This window comes from Haliotis rubra, unplaced genomic scaffold, assembly GCF_003918875.1.
Source record: "Haliotis rubra isolate DU_JTF1 unplaced genomic scaffold, ASM391887v1 Scf832, whole genome shotgun sequence".
NCBI classification, from domain to species: domain Eukaryota; kingdom Metazoa; phylum Mollusca; class Gastropoda; order Lepetellida; family Haliotidae; genus Haliotis; species Haliotis rubra.
In genome coordinates this window covers 135426-156069 of record NW_025767560.1, presented here as the reverse complement: position 1 = coordinate 156069, position 20644 = coordinate 135426, and the positions used below count along the sequence as shown (strand labels likewise).

At 37.5% G+C, this 20644-nt stretch overlaps 1 protein-coding gene across 1 annotated transcript; it reads left to right on the top strand.

Annotated features, from left to right (window-relative positions):
• Positions 1–1508: 1508 nt before the first annotated feature.
• Positions 1509–20100, top strand: LOC124262363 (nuclear pore complex protein DDB_G0274915-like). The gene is made up of 5 exons (XM_046696848.1): positions 1509–1787; positions 12987–13343; positions 14692–15111; positions 17902–17986; positions 18465–20100. The coding sequence occupies exons 1-5, from the start codon at positions 1721–1723 to the stop codon at positions 18592–18594; spliced, it is 1059 nt and encodes a 352-aa protein (XP_046552804.1). The 5' UTR covers positions 1509–1720; the 3' UTR covers positions 18595–20100.
• The last annotated feature ends 544 nt before the right edge of the window (positions 20101–20644 follow it).

Sequence of the window (20644 nt, the reverse complement as noted above, 5' to 3'; positions counted from 1 at the left end):
TCAATGGTGGCCAATGTATTGATGATCAATGGTGGCCAATGTATTGATGATTAATGATGGACAATGTATTGATGATCAATGGTGGCCAATGTATTGATGATCAATGGTGGCCAATGTATTGATGATCAATGGTGGACAATGTATTGATGATCAATAGTGGCCAATGTATTGATGATCAATGGTGGCCAATGTATTGATGATCAATGGTGGCCAATGTATTGATGATCAATGGTGGCCAATGTATTGATGATCAATGGTGGCCAATTCAATGTATTGATGATCAATGGTGGCCAATTCAATCTATTAATGATCAATGGTGGCCAATATATTGATGATCAATGGTGGCCAAATGTATTGATGATCAATGGTGGCCAATGTATTGATGATCAATGGTGGCCATTTCAATCTATTAATGATCAATGGTGGCCAATGTATTGATGATCAATGGTGGCCAATGTATTGATGATCAATGGTGGCCAATGTATTGATAATCAATGATGGCCAATGTGTTGATAATCAATGATGGCCAATGTATTGATGATCAATAGTGGCCAATGTATTGATGATCGATAGCGGCCAATGTATTGATGGTCTACAGTAGCCAATATATTGATGCAACTGCCAAAGTGTTCTCTGGCCTCAGCAACTAAATATGCTGATAGTGATGGCAGCTAATCATTTGACAAGAGTGGATGAATCAGGTTTATATGCTACCAGATTGTGCTCCACAGATGGATAATGAAGCTATTGACATGTGACAAATTCACAATGGTTTGTTTCCAGAGATGTCTACCCCATTAAATAGACACAAGGTAAATAATGATTTAATTCAAGAAGATATCAACTATGTGAAATGAGGAGAAACAAGGGTCAGCACTACACTACTGAAGGTGTGAAGTGGTTCAAGTACCCTTATCTACAGAATGAAACACCTCTCAAGGGTGATGACCAGAGGTCATGGCCCACCACACACACAAACACACATGTGACATCATGCACTGAGTTGGTTTGACCGGAATCTGGCAGCAGGCATGAAGATGAAGCCAAGGCTCCTGTGATACCTGCAGTCTGAGTGCAGTCAGGCCACGTGGGGTTAGTTTGAAACCGATCAACAAATCCTTGAAAAGATCTGAAACTGTCAGGGACAGGGGTCCTTTTAAGACACCAAGAGGCCCAGTATGGTGTTTCAACAACACTGACAATGTGTACATTCACTTAGACATCTGAAATATTGCCCCTTCTTGGAAATGAACACAGGCATTCCAGGCCATGTTTGACTTTTCTTAATTCAAACATGAATAAGTTGAAAGGGAAACAACTTGCGAAAGCAACATAATAATATCCCAGAAATGTTGTCAACTCCACCTATTTTGTGCCCCAATGTGTAACTGTGGCAATCCCTCCTAGTGCCCTGAATGGCTGCCCGGGTAATGTAAACTCCGCACCATCCTTGTCAACATCTGATGTAGACACAGCACCGCTCACTCTCAACAGGTATCCCAGCAGGCCAAGTTAACCCACGAAAACGTCTCACATACACGTAACACAAGTACGGTATTACATAAAGGACTGTCAGTAAATTCAACCCAAGACGAAAACAATAATGTGAATATTACAGATGGTGTTCAATGTGATTACAGTCATCAGGTGAAGAAAACAGTGACAAAAACCAATGTGACAATTTCGTGTTTCCACCCTGATCTATATCTTTTTGGACAACATGGATCTGTGGGATGGCCTCCTGGCACTTCTGGCTGTATTCTCTACAAGCCTTCCTCAGGTCACAGGTAGGAGTCATTTGATGACCATTGATTTGTTCTTGATACTGAAACATTTTCTGTACTTGATGTGAATGTCTGATAATACAACAGAAACACAAACATCAGAGGGACAACATATTCATAGAAAATTAACACATGATGGAAATTTTAAATAGATGTCATCAGAACTACACCCATCAACTTTTTACTTTGCATGGAATTTTCTTAATTTGTAAATTTTGAAACCATCATATATAATCTTCACACAGTTCCTGAATACAACACAAACACATCATAGAAATTACACAAAAATGATTGAAACTGCTCAAACATTTACATCATGGAAACTATTCACACTTACTGGAAAATACACTCAGATACAGCAAAGGACAGAAACATGATGGAAACTGCACAAACACTCGGGAATAAATAGAAACATGATGGAAACTACACAGACATTCGGGAATAAATAGAAACATGATGGAAACTACACAGACATTCGGGAATAAATAGAAACATGATGGAAACTACACAGACATTCGGGAATAAATAGAAACATGATGGAAACTACACACACACACTTTGGGAATAAATAAACATGAAACATGATGGAAACTACACAAACACATACACACATTCGAATAAATAGAAACATGATGGAAACTACACATTTAGAATATATAGACATGATGGTACATGTACAGAAACATGATGGAAACTACAGACACTTTCGGTAATGTACAGAAACATGATGGAAACTACATACACACATTCGGAATAAATAGAAACATGATGGAAACTACACACACTATATAGAAACATGATGGAATGTACAGGAAAGTACACACAGATGATGGAAACTACATACACACATTCAGGAATATATAGAAACATGATGGAAACACATACACACATTAATAAATAGAAACATGGAATATAGAAACATAGAAACATGATGGAAACTACACACACACACATTTGGGAATATATAGAAACATGATGGAAACTACATACACACATTCAGGAATACATAGAAACATGATGGAAACTACACACACACATTTGGGAATATACAGAAACATGATGGAAACACACACACACACATTTGGGAATATACAGAAACATGATGGAAACTACATACACACATTCAGGAATATACAGAAACATGATGGAAACTACATACACACATTTGGGAATATACAGAAACATGATGGAAACTACACACACAAATTAGGGAATATATAGAAACATGATAGAAACTCCACACATATTCGGAAATATACAGAAACATGATGGAAACTACACACAAATTAGGGAATATATAAAAACATGATGGAAACTACACACACATTCTGAAATATACAGAAACATGATGGAAACTACATACACACATTTGGGAATATATAGAAACATGATGGAAACTACACACACACATTTGGGAATATACAGAAACATGATGGAAACTACACACACACATTCAGGAATACACAGAAACATGATGGAAACTACACACACACATTCGGGAATATACATACACATGATGGAAACTACACACACACATTTGGGAATATACATAAACATGATGGAAACTACACACACATTCCAGAAACGACAGGAACACGAAAAACTACACACACGTTCCAGAAGCTGCACACACATTTTTAATAACTAAATAAACAAGAAGAAAACTACACTTTATTCTGGCAACTACAGGCACACAATAGAAACTACACACACATACCAGAAACTACACATAAACACATTCGGGAAACTGCAGAAACATGATGGAAACTACCTCCATTCCAGGAACTAAACAAATGCTGGTAAACATGACAGAAACTATACACAAATCATGGAAACTATACAAACATAATGGAGATTACACATACACATATTTTAGAAAGTACAATATTTTATCACATGGACAATGCATAAACTGCACACATACAGGGAAGCAAGACTACACATTTCACAGAGATTACATGCATACATCATAGAATCAACACTTTCATCACTGAACTTACACACAGATCAGTGAGTGAGTGAGTTTAGTTTTATGCCGCTAATAGCAATATTCCAACAATATCACGACAGGGGACACAAGAAATGGGCTTCACACATTGTACCCATGTTGCAAATCGAACATGGGTCTTTGGCATGATGAGCAAACACTTTAACCACTAGGCTACCCCACCGCCCCAACACAGATCAGAGATACAAGACTCACATCACAGAAACACAACACACAATTCCTGGGAATTACATACATATGGTGGCAGGGAAGACATAACTGAAACAAAAAACTTGAAAGTGCTCTTGTGCCCACTGGTTTGTGATGGGTGTGACATAAAATGGCCTTTACAGAGATGTAACCAACAACATGGTTACAAGGGACAGGTTATCAGTCCCATATTTGGACATATTTAGTAATTAAGTATGGGATCTCAGATGTGAATATCATCAAATGTTACAGAAAAATGTCAATGTACTCTTTTGAATGTTTGCATTAGAGCTTCAATGTGCTTTAAGTCGGAAAACATCATTCTTATATTCAATAAAATGATTCCAACAATCTCAGCAAGAATAGAAAGAATCACATGTGATCAAATGTATGAATCATTTACTTCAGTAGTACTTCCGACATTCAACTCCAGACCACCAAGTGAAATAAATGTTCACAAAAGTGTAACTTCAACGATTTTTAATGTACATAAACATTTGATGAGAATTTCACCCCAAGGAGCTATTCCGTGTGCGTTTGTTTACAATGTGTATTGGTGGTGACGCATACACACACATACAACACCCTCTAACACAATGGACACTGCAGTGCTCTAACAGCCTTCAATCAGTTTTTGTTTACAATAGCCAGCATTCAGATGAGTCTCCACATTAAAGTCGAGCTCGTATTGGGAGAGCCTTTACATTACAGGACAGGATGTTTAAAGGAGGGGATTTTTCAGGTGATAACAGCCTTCAGAAGCTACATGTTTGACAAATTGTGTAAGAGGGGTGTTCAGGCTTCAATAGGATATTTACTGTGAAAACAGAGATAATTTTCTGCCCATTGTTCGAGAGTGGTTGAAAGTTGTTTTACACCTCAGTCACCATTACAGCTATTTCAATGTATTTTGCATGGAACTGAATCTTGACTAGCCAAGCCTGTTGAAGACAGCATGAACAACCATCTAGGACATGGGGCACTCTGAGTGAGTGAGTAAGTGAGTGAGTTGAGTTTTACGCCGCTTTTAGCAATATTCCAGCAATATCACGGCCGGGGGACACCATAAATGGGCTTCACACATTGTGCCCATGTGGGGATTCTAACCCGGGTCGTCAGCGTGACGAGCCGACGCTTTAACCATTAGGCTACCCCACCGCCCTGGCACTCTGAGACACACACAAACCAGTGGCTGATAGAATAAGCAACTATATGATGGCAGGGTACATTAACATACAGGACACACAGACAATCTCACTGATATTTAAGCCTGGCTTGGTGAATGTCTAAAACCTTCATCATATTGATAATTGTCTCCATCATCATTGAAACAAAGTTAAACAAGAAGACAAAGTCATCAATATCCCCCTCAACGGCAAAATACTCTTTATGAATATGTCTACTAGTTAGTTATGATTATGTCAAATGTTTTGGAGTGTATACAGCAGAGTGGAAGGAGAGTATTGAAAGGTTTTTAAGATTTGCTCCAGAGAGGAGCACTACCACCAAATTCAGTTGAAGCCTAACTTGTTGCCATGGAAATGCAACAAGATGACATCCTCATAGTCACAGCCTAAGTCACGTTTCCATGGAAACCACAAAAAATAAACATCATATCTGGGTCTAAACCCCAAAAGGCACATCTACGGATCATGCTTGATATGTGTGCCAAGTTTGATGAAGCTAGCATGTATAATTTAGGAGATCTGCTCCGGACAAGATGACATCCTCATAGCCACAGCATAAGTCAAGTTTCCATGAAAACCGCAAAAAATAAAATTCATATCTGGGTCTAACCCCCAAAATGCACATCTAGTGATCGTGCTTGACATATGTACCAAGTTTGATGAAGCTAGCATGTATAGTTTGGGAGATCTGCTCCGGACAAGATGACATCCTCAGAGTCACAGCCTAAGTCTAACCCCCAAAAGGCACATCTAGGGATCATGGTTGACCTGTGTACCAAGTTTGGTTAAGCTATCACCAATAGTTTAGAAGATATGCTTCGGACAAAGTGTGATGGTTGCACAGATGCACGGATGGACGGACGGACACACGGAACTCGTTTCTATATCCCCCATAACAACGAAGTTGCGGGGGATAAATAACATCCTCACATTAATAATACCTTATTCCTCTATAACATTACCTAATCCTGTTAACATTACAGCATCCTTGGATTTTGATAATCTGATCCTATTAACATTACTGTATCCCTGGAATTAGATAACTTACAAGTGTTGTTCAGCAATCTTTGTTTTAAACACACTATTTTGTAATTCTTCGGAAATCCCGAAAATGTAGCTAAGTAAAGTACATTATGTGAAAGCGACACTCCCTTATGTTTATTGTTATGAAAGAGAGACACTAAAGATATTTATTTTTTCTGTTTCTGACTGTAGTGGAGAATATTCTGGTGAAAAAAAAATAATACTAGTTATGAATGTTTGAGAACTGTGCCAGTCGAGAACTTCAAATGTCACATATCATCTTGGCAAAAATCTATGCTCATATAAATTCAAATTGCATTATTTGATTCACATGAATTTCACAGAAATCAAATGTTTAGAGACAAGAACATTTTTAGAAATCAATATTTACATGATAATTAACACAATGTTACCATAATCAAGTATTCCAATGTGGTTGTTTTTTTCAAATGTGTTTCATGAAAATATATACATAAAATGTAATGGACATATTTTGCATACCTTGTTTTATAATGTGCATGTAAATTACATCCTTAACCATACACAGACATAGTGTAAATATGTTAAACCTTTGGGATCCGTCAGTCTTATTTTCACAGCGCTGCCTCATGGCTATCATAAAACAGACACTTAAAATAGCTTTTTTAAAATAAAACAAGGCCCCAAATCCTTCATAAACTCAAGAAAGCTGACATGAAATTTTGTAAATTACAAACCGTTGACAGTTAAGACTTGACAGTAAATATATTTAACATCCTGTTTAGTTTTTGGACAGGTAAATGAAATGTCTAGTACAGGACTATGGTTGGTTTACCAGGTTTTCAGTAATGAAAAATTACAAAATCATTGTCATTTATTGTGTATTTGTGGCAACAATCACATACATTTGAAAATTAACAAACAATTAGATATATTTCATGTATTCCTCACATTTGTTGTTTATAATGTTGAGTTAGGGTAAAATGCAGAAAACAAAACTACTGAAATAATGAAACACAGGAAAACAATATACATAAGCTGAAAATGGGGTTTAAACGTCCCTTAACGCCAAGTGCAATGCTGGGTCCCATTTCACAAAGTGACTGTAATGCTATGACCGTTGTAAGTCATATACCATAACACTGGCTTACAACAATCGTAGCGTTGTGATCGCTTTGTGAAACGGGGCCTTGGGTAACAACTGAAGCAACATGTCTTCTGGTTATCTGTTCAATCCACAAGACCATGTTGACATAAGAATGAAAAGTGGGTAGACTGCATTAAAAACCTGTCTTTCAAGAGAAGAAGCAATAATCAAACATTGTCACAGCTTGTTCACACATGCTCCTCAATGTGCACAAGTCCATAACACACGAGGTGGATTCTTTGATTATGTTTTTCAACCAGCATCTGATTCTTGACAAGGAACAAATCAAAATTACAGTGTCCTCCCAGCCACTTATACAGATTAATGAAGACAGGTACACACTAAAGAGTTGCTGACATGTTCTTGTACATGGACACAATTGCCTGGCAAAATCCCTTAACAGAAAATGGCATGAAAGCGTACTCAATTCATTAAGGCGACATTTGTCTGTAGTCCGTCATGTCAAATAATCAGCCAGGCACACAAATAGGTCGGGCTGCCAAGGAGTTTGCTTCAAAGGATCACATCAGGACCAGTTTAAGTCAAATATCCTTAAGCCATAATACAACAATAGTTTGTCCTTGTGGGTAATCCAGTGTGCTACCAGCCACTGGAGATACTGTACACTGGCAATGGCCTCTCTTTGAAAGTGTCCAAGTTTCCCCAGATACCTAGCGTGGCCCAATATAAATATTTAGTTGCATTCCTTTTCACATATAAACACATACTCAAGAAAACAAATAATGGAAAACACAGCAACAATGCGGACTGATAAAATCATTGTTTCATATCAACAACGTAAGTTTGTGGGAGCGTCTCCAGTATTTTGAGCATTCCTCCCATGCTCAGTATCACTGGGATTCAAACTTAATTCTACATCCTAATATTTCCAAGGCCAGAAGAATTTAATTTCTCCTTTAGAGATAGGTCAAAATGCCTCAAGCACAGTTGGTTAATAAATAAAATAACAAATAATGCTGCGAGTGTATTTTAGGTAAATGTCCGAAATGCTAAATAAATATTATGAAAAAGAAGACAAAATAATATGCCAACAAACTAGATATTTTAAAAGTATTTTTTCAAACAAGGACAGCAAAATTTAGTAAAATACTCCGGAACATTACAAAATAATGGTAATAACACTCCAGTAAGTGACTGTATTATTAAATTCTGAAACCATTTGCGAATTGTGAAAGCTGTTAGCTATGAATGAAATTTGTATTTTAATCTACATTCATTGTTCATTAAATGAATATCCCATGGCAATAAAGAAATCAACCAATTACTCTGGAGTTCACAGAAATGTCTAACGCTTGTACATACCGTAACATGAACGATGTTGGCAATGAATACCATCATATCTTTAGATGTACATATCTTAACAATGCTCATAATTGGATGCTGCATGTGAATATCCTATAGTTCATAAAAACTTTTAACTTCTTTTATACAGTATTAAAGATGCTGATGTTCTTAGAATTTAATTCCTAAAAAGTCTGTCAATACAAAATTTTGTAAATACACAGATATTACGTAAACTTTTATAGTGTCTGCTTCACTATGATATTTCTGTTTGTACCTCATGTGCAGAGGCCCTAAGCCTGAGAGAAAGTTATAGTCAGCCAAAACAGAAAATGCATTAGCTATGCATATTTTTAATTAAACATAGCAGATATCAGTGTCAGATCACCTGTAACATTAGAAAATAGTTGGTCAAGCCCAAACAAGTGCGTGCTCCTGTGTATACTGGAGGTGGTCGTTTCCATAAGGATATTTGACTATTGAATCGTCCATATTGGACAGGCACAAACATGAGAACAGCCTTAATTACCTTGCCATATTGATCTTATATCAAATCAAATGAAAGACTTTTCTAAGACAACATTATTCTGTTTGACAATGCTAAATAACTAATCTGTCTAGTCAGACATGCTGGTTACCCTGGGAAGAACTCAAATGACGAAATAATATTGTTCGTTACCCGCATCATGGAACATTAATTACTATTTCTGCACCCAATACACAGACAATGGCTTCTTGGGGCCTCTGATAATACAATGAATAAATAAATGTGACAACAAATTTCAATACATGTATATAAAAGAGAGGGTGTAATCATGTTTATGAGCCAATAACTGTTACATCAGCAGTTTGATCTCATTATGGAAAATGCCAAACATGTCTTCCAAGGTGGCCTGCCATGATTATAGTGTTATTTTAAAGTCATGTTAATTTCTTAAATCAAACTCAATCTTTAAAACGATTAAACAAGCAGGTATGATGCAATATTTTCACCTTTTTCCAAACCTAGCAAGCAATTTTTTCACTCTTAAAATCTGTAAAAAAAATAACCCCCAAAATCTCTCCTTAACAAGCTTGCAAGCCAAGACCACGCTCCCCAGACAATATTTACCTTGCAACATACCCAATGGCGAATCAGCTGTAAGCTCTGTCCAAAATCTTCACAATGCTGTCAGTATTGAAGACAACACTACAAGCAGTAAGAGCAGTAACCATGAGGCTGGTCCAATTGCTCTTGTTGAATGTAGTTTACAAATAAAGTATTAAATGGAAAGTAATTGTAAATGACAACAGCCTTTTCGAAGTTTGTATGTCCTTTATGAAATAAATGAAAAAGAAATTTTGCCTTAAATATTTGTTTGAAAATGTAGAATATGAGTCAATTACACTTGCTAATCATCATGGCAAATTTGTTAGCAGAAGACTTGTATATTTTAATATTGTAATATTTTAGTATTTATGACCAAGTTTTACATGATTCAAATAATTAAAAGTTTCATATGAAAGTACAACTATTTAACATAAGGAATTTATTGGCATTGACCATGGGGGCTGACATGTGTGGATACCATAGAGCATGGAAACAACCTGATTATCACCATAAAGTAATGTTTCAAGTAAATACAGAAGCATATCAGAACAGGATCAAAGTCTGGTCACTACACATTACAAGGTAGATACCTGACAACTGTCATGGGCAATTCTCATTCTAGGTGGTGAAAAAGTGGATCATTCCTATGTCATAGCAGTTGTCCAGTGTTATCACAGCAGGAGACATCAGGCTTCATACCTTTGTACCTATGTGTGGAGTCAAACCCAGAACTTCAATGTCATGAACAAAGGCTTTAACAACATAGCTACTTTGATTTTTGTGGTATGATGCAAACCACCACTTCAAACCTTGTAACCGCCAGGGTCTTGTTGTACAGAGTTAGTGCCAAGGTGGTCGCCTAATCCTTTGCTATTTTGGACAATAAAATATGCTTAACACAAGGTGAATGTAACTTCCAGACTTTGCAAACTTAGCACTAATGTTGTTTTGAACAACGGCACCCAGATCCCCATTTTAGTTGATCACATGTACAGCAAACTGTTTCTGAATCCCCACAGTTAAGGTTGGAGGAAATGTGAGATTTTTTGAAAAAACTCATTAGAAACATATATTATGTAAAGTTATGTAAAGGTGGACATTTCCGTTGTGAAGTCAGTACTGTTCATGACAACTTGCTGCTTGACAACATGTGCAGCTGCCATGTTCAGCCAATAGTGCACCAACACCAGCATGCACGATCAACAGAACACAACCGTAAACTTGAGCCACAACCACCCACCGATCCATACCAATGTAAAGTTTATTTGGGAGTGTTATCACATTCCCCAGGCTTGCTTTTAACAGTCACATTCAAACATGGCCGACAAAAACAGCCATTATGAAAGGTTATGTTTGAAAATGGTGTTTGAACACAACCTTGTCTAACAGTGAAGTCTCGTCTCAGAAAAAGTTACAGGGTAATTAACCTTTTTATTTGACTCCAGATGTAGGGATGAGAGGGTATGATATATGCAGGAGTAATGTATGTTCAGAAAGAGTTTGGATCAGGAGGCTTATATCCTTCTTTTGTAGTTGGAAAGAACATAACAGATTGAACTCAAGCCAATGAATCCAACTAAAGTAAAACTGTCAAAGGTTTGGAGTCAAATAACCATCTTCAAAATACAATGCTCTCTAAAATGATTTGAACAGGAAAAATCCAATGTATTTTACGTGCAAACTTCACAAACATATTTTTATCATTATATCATATAATCAGATTATTACTTTTATTGGTGTAATTTTGTAATTTTGTAATATTTACAATTCTCATTTTGTAAAATTTCTAATTCTCATCAAATAGAAGAATAATGTTAAAAAAGAAGATGTAGTGAGATCGAACTCTCTGATTCACTGACAGGTAGACCATCAAAACAATCAGTCCCTTGATGGACAACAGGAGAGGTGTAGGTGCCGCCTCCCCAACTTCACATGTGTGCTTTTTCAAGGACATCCCCTCAAAGCCCTGCATTCCAGCATCGTGAAATGTTGATTTGTTAAACTGTTAAGGAATCAAATAACCTTGTGCTAAAATGGAGACAGCTGTTGAAGCAGAGTAAACTCAGCTGAAATGTTTGATGCATAAGAATCTCACATGCAAATGTGACCTGAATTAGTTGACAATGAGCAACTGAAGCTGGCTAACGTAACATCCCCAAAATGATGTTATGGATTAACCACTTCAAATGTGCAACATTTCTGTTGTTAGAACCATTGTCAACAGGATATATACCAAACAATTCATGGACAAACAGAAACGCTCCTGGTACCTTTATCATGTTTTGTAGCTAAGATATATGCCTTGACAATGTATATCTGCTCAAGCCTTTAACCAGACTTTTAGCCACAATATCCCCTTAGTCTGGTTCTGACAAATGAATCAACATAGAACATCAGTGTTTTAAATATACATGTGTATGTTGAGCACTACATCAGAGCTTTAACAAAGCGAATGGTAAAGTGAAAAATTGATCATTTATAATAAAGAATATATATTTTAAATTTTAACATATTTGGTTGTTTGAAAAATGTGTGCTGATCAGCGACAGCACACAAAATGTTCAGTGATATCATTAATGATTAGCAAAACTGTACTGATAAGTTGTCACTTTGATAATAGGATCTTTGCAAACCAAGAAAACACAGCAATCCTGTTATCAAGTACCCCGGTATATTATATTTCCATACTGTTCGGGCAAATACCCAATTTTAACATGGCTCTGTTTTGAGCTTAAATTGTATGGTACACCATCAGAAATAGTCATCCTGTCAAATTATCATGAGTCAATGTCATTAGAAATAAAAGCGAGAAAGGAAAAGATAAGGATCCAGGGTACTTATCTTAATAGAAAGGTGATACAATACATTTTATAACAGGAGATTGTCTGTGTGTATGTGTCTGATTTTGATTTGATGACCCACAATAATATACTATCCCTTCTTTCAATCTATACTGAACCACAAAAGAAACATCACCTTTCAAACCAAATGCAAACAAGGTGGTGTTTATTTTATGATTGTACAGTTTTGTTAACAGGGTTTTCAATAAAAATTGACAGAGTTTGTGCATTAAGAAACCTCTATCAGTGTGATGTTACTTTTGCAATTCAGTATTTTTGGTGTTTCAGCTCAGTATGTGTTGGGTGTTTCAGCTTTGTGTGTGTATATTCGATATTTTATTTCTTTATGTGTGGGCTGTTCCAGCTGTTTGTGCATGTGTGGGTTGTTTCAGCTGAGTGTGGATCTGATTTTAGCTCTGTATAACTTAATGTTTCAGCTCTGCAGTCATCTGCATGTTATGGAACTGCCAACAACTTCCTGGAAATGAACTGTGAAGATGGGACTGTAATCAAGGTGACCGAGGTCCTGTATGGAGCTAAGCTTAAGGCTGACAACTGCCCAGTCCCAACTGTCAACACAAACCATGACCCAGCCTGTTGCTACCTCACAGAAACAACCTGTGCCTTCTCTCTCCCAGGGGGTGTTGATGAAAGGACAGACCCCTACAAGGCAGTGTGTGCTGGTCTGACAACTTGCTCCATGCAGACCCAGTGGCTGGACACAACAGGACACTGCAGTGAGGACTACATGTCACACACAAACTTCATGCAACTCACTTACATCTGTCTGAAGGGTAAGTACAAGCAGCCTGGATTTGAACATCTTGACAAAACTGACCACTGACAAAAAAGGACACACCCAGGCACTGACACAACTCAATAATGACACAACCAGGCACTGACACAACTTGATAATGACACACCCAGGCACTGACACAACTCAATAATGACTCAACTCAGTAATGACACAACTCAATAATGACACAACCAGGCACTGACACAACTTGATAATGACACAACCATGCACCGACACAACTCAATAATGACACAACCAGGCACTGACACAACTTTATAATGACTCAACCAGGTACTGACACAACTCAATAATGACACAACCAGGCACTGACACAACTTGATAATGACACAACTAGGCACTGACACAACTTTATAATGACACAACCAGGCACTGACACAACTCAATAATGACACAACCAGGCACTGACGCAACTTGATAATGACACAACCATGCACTGACACAACTCAATAATGACACAACCAGGCACTGACACAACTTGATAATGACACAACTAGGCACTGACACAACTTTATAATGACTCAACCAGGTACTGACACAACTCAATAATGACACAACCAGGCACTGACACAACTCAATAATGACACAACTAGGCACTGACACAACTCAATAATGACACAACTAGGCACTGACACAACTTTATAATGACTCAACCAGGTACTGACACAACTCAATAATGACACGACCAGGCACTGACACAACTCAATAATGACACGACCAGGCACTGACACAACTTGATAATGACACAACTAGGCACTGACACAACTTTATAATGACTCAACCAGGCACTGACACAACTCAATAATGACACAACTCAATAAACTCAATAACAACACAACCAGGAACTGACAAAACTTGATAATGACACAACCAGGTACTGACACAACTCGATGACACAACCAGGCACTGACAGCACACTGACAATACTGGACATTGACACAACCATTCAATGACAATGGACAAAGACACTGACAAAACATTGACAATTATGATATTGTTGAAAAGGGGGCACTTACATAGCTAACGCCACATCCTGAACACCAACGCAAACAGATACTGACAAAACTGGACTCCGACACATTTGGATGGACACTGATAAAACCAGACAATGACACAATTGGGCACCTTCACCTCGTGCCACGGAACAAAATCACCATGACAAATCTTTGGTTCAAAACTAAGGCACCCAACTCTTCACACATAATAGCAACAACTTTCATGTTGTCAGGACAGTGTCATTTTGTATCTTTTCAGGAAAAGCAAATCCTATGAACATGGTGAAAAAGCATCTGTATATTTGTAACAGTTGTTACTTTTTGTGTTGCCAGGAAATTCCAGTCAACCAAACAATGTAGCAGCATCGAGCAAACCAGCGACAACAGCAGCTACAACAACAACAACCACCACAGCAACAACAACCACCACAGCAACAACAACATCCAGAGCACCAAGTACACAAAAGAGAGGAAGTACCACTGTGACTAAGACACCTGACTATGACCTGTATACAGGGACATCTTCTAAACCAACCAAAGACGCAACACCAAGGTCAGGACCAGAACATCCAACATCAGATCGAACTAACAAACCATGGTCTAGATCTAACTTGTCAAATCCTGGGTCTCGATCATCCCCCCACATGACACCCTCCCCATCCCCAGGGAAGCACGTGGAGATGGATGTGACCTTCACAACCACCACTGCAACTGTCAAGTCATCATCGTCAGCATCAACATCCAGTTTTGCATGTGAGTACATGATATGACCTTGTCCCCACAGTGTGACAGAATAATACAGGTAATTTTGACATATTCTGAAAACTTGTGAGTGAGATGGAATATATGCAACTTTGAACAGTACATCCCTCAAAGGTATGTCAAATTAAACAAATAAATGATGACAGTTTCTTAAACAATTTTTTTTATTTTTGTGACACAAATTATGCAATTTTTTTCTAGAGTTGGTCTGTTGTTTTTATTGCAGTCCGCGTTGGTTTGATTCTTTTATGTCGATTTGTTTTTTGTGTTAGATTGCAATTCATCGGTATCATTTTGTCTCAAACGGACTGTATTTCGGTGAAATCAGTGATCACCACCTGAGTCAGCTAAGGGAGGCAATTCTGTATATTAAGTTTGAGGACAGACGGCCATTGGGTCTACCATTTCTCCAAACTAAAAGCCTGAATTGTTATGACTGTCCAAAGTTTAGAGTTAAGTATGGAGTATATTTAAGTGAAATAAGATCACATTTGGAAGCTAATTATATATACAGTTTTTCTGTTTGTTATTTACGCCACAGTCACCAGAATTCCAGCTATATCACTTTACAACAAAATACAATGTCACCAATTTTGAGGAGTTGTGCATCTTAATCCACAAGTTTCACATCAAGATACATTCCATTGATGCACTGATTACAGAGCACAGAACACACTCAACTTCGTGACCTCAATAACTTCAACAAGTTGGTCATGCCTGATGTCACAATGATTAAACATATCACCATATAACTTCCTGATATGCATAATTATGACTATTTCTCGGAAATCAGTAATTAGAAGGAAAGAGAACGCATAATAGAAAAAAGGTGTGTCAGATGTTGCTTTTGTAAGTGCAGTTATACATCTCCATTGTGGCAATACGTATCTCTCTCTCACACACACACACCACAGACAACACATACATCAACACACCTTTTCACAACATCAACACATCACACACACACCACCAAAACACATCAATACATACACACAAATACTCATAAACCACATGCATGATTGACACATGTATCTTCCACACATACACACAGCACCAAAATAAACATTAACAAACACATCGCCAACACACGTTGCATCAAGACACACACATACATCCCAATAATGGAAATACAATTTCTCAACATGGGTTCTAATAAGTCGTCATGAAGTAATCCTAAAGAAATATGACAATGAACAAATAACACTTCTTTCGTAACCATGTAGCCATAATAATTTATTCTTTATTTGCTTCAAAATGTGTGCTACTGCCCCATGGAGACATGGAAGGTTGGTAGTTGTTCCAGATGACTTGATCACAAAACATTAGGAGTAAGCATTACTACATTAATTATTTACCAACATACTTTGTGAACATAGAGTTCATAATAAGGCGAGTGCATATATGGACCATGCTGCAGTACTATTTTCCTAAAGTCAATCAATGTCTGTACAATAAGACAAACGCTGCTGAGTCAAGCAAATGTACCACATAATCTCAGTCAAAGAAGCACTTTCTCTACTTTCACAGGGAATATTTGAGAAAAGTGTAATGAATACCATGTATATTCTCAAAAACTCAAAGGATTTACCTTTGCATTATTGCAATCGCAGAAAATTGTCCAAACATCTTATTTTTTTAGTTGTAAACTACTAACCCAAATTATATGCTCAAGGAAAAGAACTCATTTCTTGATCTATGTGGCATTTGTTACTAAACATGTTGACAACAGATATAATAGATAAATGAAAATGAAAGCATACGACAGATACAGGTAACTAAGAACATAATACAAGGAATGCTGGAGCTCTCTTCAATGCTGTACCATAGTTGCAACAGTTTGGGGTAAAGCATATAGGTTGAATAATCCACAAATCACATACTCTTTTATGCTGATTTGTTACTTTATGCATAGGAAATGGAATTTTTTCTTTGATTAAAAATAGACAAAATAAGGTAATTTGTCAATAAGTTTGGGGTAATTTGATAATCTGATGTCAATAATTGATGCCAATTCTGTTTCACCTGATATATCCTTTTTGTGAGACCATTGTGCCTGCTATGTTTTTTCATATCTATGCATAATGATTCAGGCTGACAAAAATTTCCACCAGAATGAATGACAAGGAGGATGACATCAAGTTTCCAAATGACATCTTTAAAATTTATTGAGCAATACTCCTGTGGCTCTAGCCTTTGGTGTCTACCTACATATAGGTTTAATGAAGAAATATTCTTTCTATGTTTTACTTCAGGTGAACGATTGGGATTTTTTGGTTTTTTTGTTTTTTGTAACTGGTGCCACTGGTTGAGAAGCAGACACTTACCCTTTTTCAGACACAACTGTCACAATCACTCAGTGTGCTCATTTATAAACAAACAATCAACTAAGGTGACAATGCTTTCAGATGACATTTCTTATGAACTTGTAAAGGTCTCTTTGTAGCTCTTCTTTGTATACATGTATCACCATGTACATCTCTGTCTACAAGCACCTGCTGCATCTTCAACATGAAGCCTCAAAAGCAAAATTCTAAACAATATGACTGGCTGAGTATGGTTTTATGCCGTTTTTTAGCAATATTCCAGGAATATCACGGCGGGGGACACCAGAAATGGGCTTCACAAGTTGTACCCATGTGGGGAATCGAACCCGGGCCTTCGGCGTGACGAGCGAACGTTTTAACCACTAGGCTACCCCACCGCCCCTCTAAACTATATGATGTATATTGTAGTTCTCTGTATCACTTTGTGTTGATGACGAGCTGTGTCATCTTGTTCCAGTCACCACAGGAATGATGGGAGGGATGACTGCAGCCATTGTTGGACTAATGCTGACCATCTTTGGCTTCATCTTTTACTGGGGCAGGTAGGTGTCAGCATGATATTCACTTCATGGCCAAATTTCTCTTTGAGGACAAGAGTAACAAGGGAGGTTTGATATGAGGCTAAGATATATCCACAGTTTACAATTCAGAGACAGAATTCTAATATTGTTCTTCCCTAGGGAAACATTTTTTGGGATCATATCCCTTAGAGACACACTTCTCTCAGAAGTAAATCCAGTTCAATAGAATCTATCAAACAAAAGTGTTATATGTTTTTATTCAACATAAAAGCAGTTTTTGATTTAATAATAACTCAGAGGATCACTTTTCAAACTCTTCCCCAGAGAAACAGTCCTTGGCTTTGATATTTACTAACGTTACAACAGCTACCTTGAACAGCTTGCCATTTACAATGGATTTTCAAATTAAGCTACAGCACAAGCAGTGTCATGTATATATTCAACCTGTAGACTAACAAACTGATACAGCTGCTACATGATCTATTCTCATCTCATACAGGAGGAGAAGGAAGCTGTCTACCACCAAAGCCAACAACAGCAGCACCGTTTGGGATTTCCTCCTAGCTCACACGGTTGCTGCCCGCACATTCCGACGACGACAATTTCAGCAACAACCGAGAGTCTGTTAGCTCTGAGACAGATGCAACAACTGGCAAAACAACATGGCTGCCCAACATCCGTGTAGAACCAAGCCCAGACACACAGTCCGTGACCTCAGATGAAAACTGCAGCATCGTGAACATCAACACCCTTGGCACGATCAGCAGCAGACACAACCGCTCTGAGGCATAGACATCCAGAGACTGGTAGTTCATGTTGGCAGAAGATCTATCAATTATGTGAAGTCATCTCCACAAACACTATCAGTACCAGATGAAGGATTGTCTTGTACTTAACATGATTAACACTTTAAACCAAGAACAACTTATGTGATGAGTCAATAATTGTTGACAAACCTGAAGACAGTGGTGTACATGAGTTTGTCCTCTTGACTTTACCCCACTTGTTGCACCAGATACAACTGTGAGGAGTTCCTACCTTCAAAGAAGGAGAAAGAGGTGTAAATCTAGTGTATTATAGTAGTATCTTCTACATTGCTGAATGCACTGAACACATTTGCCTCCACATCTAAATTTTAATGGCATGACTCAAAATAGACATTTATGCACATACAAATAACATCAACACACATTTAAATGATAACTATACACAAACATTTTGTTTACATGGTGTACAAATATTTTCACAAACTATATATTCAAGAAAAACAATGCAAAGAGGGAACTCTTACCTGTAATGAAAACTGAATCACTGATGGGTGTCATTTTCAATACTTTTCAACTTTCAAAATGTTGTTTCCTATCTCTTTGAAGGAAATATCAAAATGGGCATCAACATCACCCTCAATTGTATTTGTATATATTTTATACTTCTATTTTTAGTTGTACATATTGTTAAAACTGGGAGACCAAGTCTCATGTTGGTATTGACTGTAAATACATCTGTCCAACAGATTGCTTTGTGCATACAGCTTATGAAACGGTCAAGGTTACAGATAGGCCTGCTACACAGCAACATAGAAAACCTCATTCACAGCCTAACATGTAATAATAACATCCAGTGTCAAGTCAGACTTGATGAGTGAAGAAATGTTTTTCTTTATTACAGGATCCTAAAATCTTGTTTTTCAGAACTTGTTAACATTCAGCATATCTCATACCCGAAGCCGACTGAAAACCACTCGGACCCACAGCTATTCTGCATGTCCTTATGACCGACAGCTTCTTCATCCCAAATAACTAAAAGTATTATTTCCAAATTAAAATATTGGGCCTACACATTCTGATCAGGACCCACAGCTTTTTTATGGTTTTGGGTCCTTAGGGCCTGCAGCTTTTCAGGGTTAAGGGGAAACACTGCATCCTGGCTTAGTTATTGAGACTGTGCAATGGCTTAGACTACTAAAGCCACCTATACCTTCCTCTTGTTGGGAGAGTCCACAAACACGAATTACTAGCTGACAAAATGTTAGAACATTGGATGTGCTATGACATGTATGAGGTGATATAGAACTATATTGGTGTGCATCAGGCTGATCACAAGCTCATTATGGAATAAACATGTTAATGCTGAAATACCGAGTTCTTTTCTGTTGAAATTCGGCTTCTAATGTATTCTGCATAGGGGGAATGAGAGTGAGAGCGAGTGATCATGGTGTATCACACCTGTTTACTTTGAATCCATGTGTGTCAGCTTAATGTGTGAGGACTGCCCAATGTCTCGGACATTGGCCACTTTGGTGAAACCCCATAAGCAAAGGTATTGTGCTGACAAACCTTAGGATATATTTTGGGCTAATCAGGAGGATTTGGGGTGTATCAAACAGTGCACCAATCCCAGATGGTAGACCTCTGATTTGCAGTCTCAGATCATATTACTTTATTGAAACTGAGGCAGATAACTGGAACCTACAACAGGAACATGGAGGTTTCTCAAAAATGATTTCATTTTGAGTAAAGTCATAATCAAGATTACTTGAAAATTTACTTACATCCTATTAAACTAAGAAAATCCTGATATTTTATACTCGAATGTAAGCAAAATATCAGTTGTAACAAAGGAAGGGTACACCCATGATTAAAGAGCAGGGTCCTCATCCACAAAGCTTTTGTAGCGCTA

What these genes read in the sequence shown, in the direction of transcription:
- LOC124262363 (XM_046696848.1), top strand. Translation starts at nt 1,721, where the DNA reads ATGGATCTGTGGGATGGCCTCCTGGCACTTCTGGCTGTATTCTCTACA. An exon ending in AAGCCTTCCTCAGGTCACAG is followed by an intron (nt 1,788 to 12,986) that starts GTAGGAGTCATT and finishes TTAATGTTTCAG; the next exon opens with CTCTGCAGTCATCTGCATGT. An exon ending in ATCAACATCCAGTTTTGCAT is followed by an intron (nt 15,112 to 17,901) that starts GTGAGTACATGA and finishes ATCTTGTTCCAG; the next exon opens with TCACCACAGGAATGATGGGA.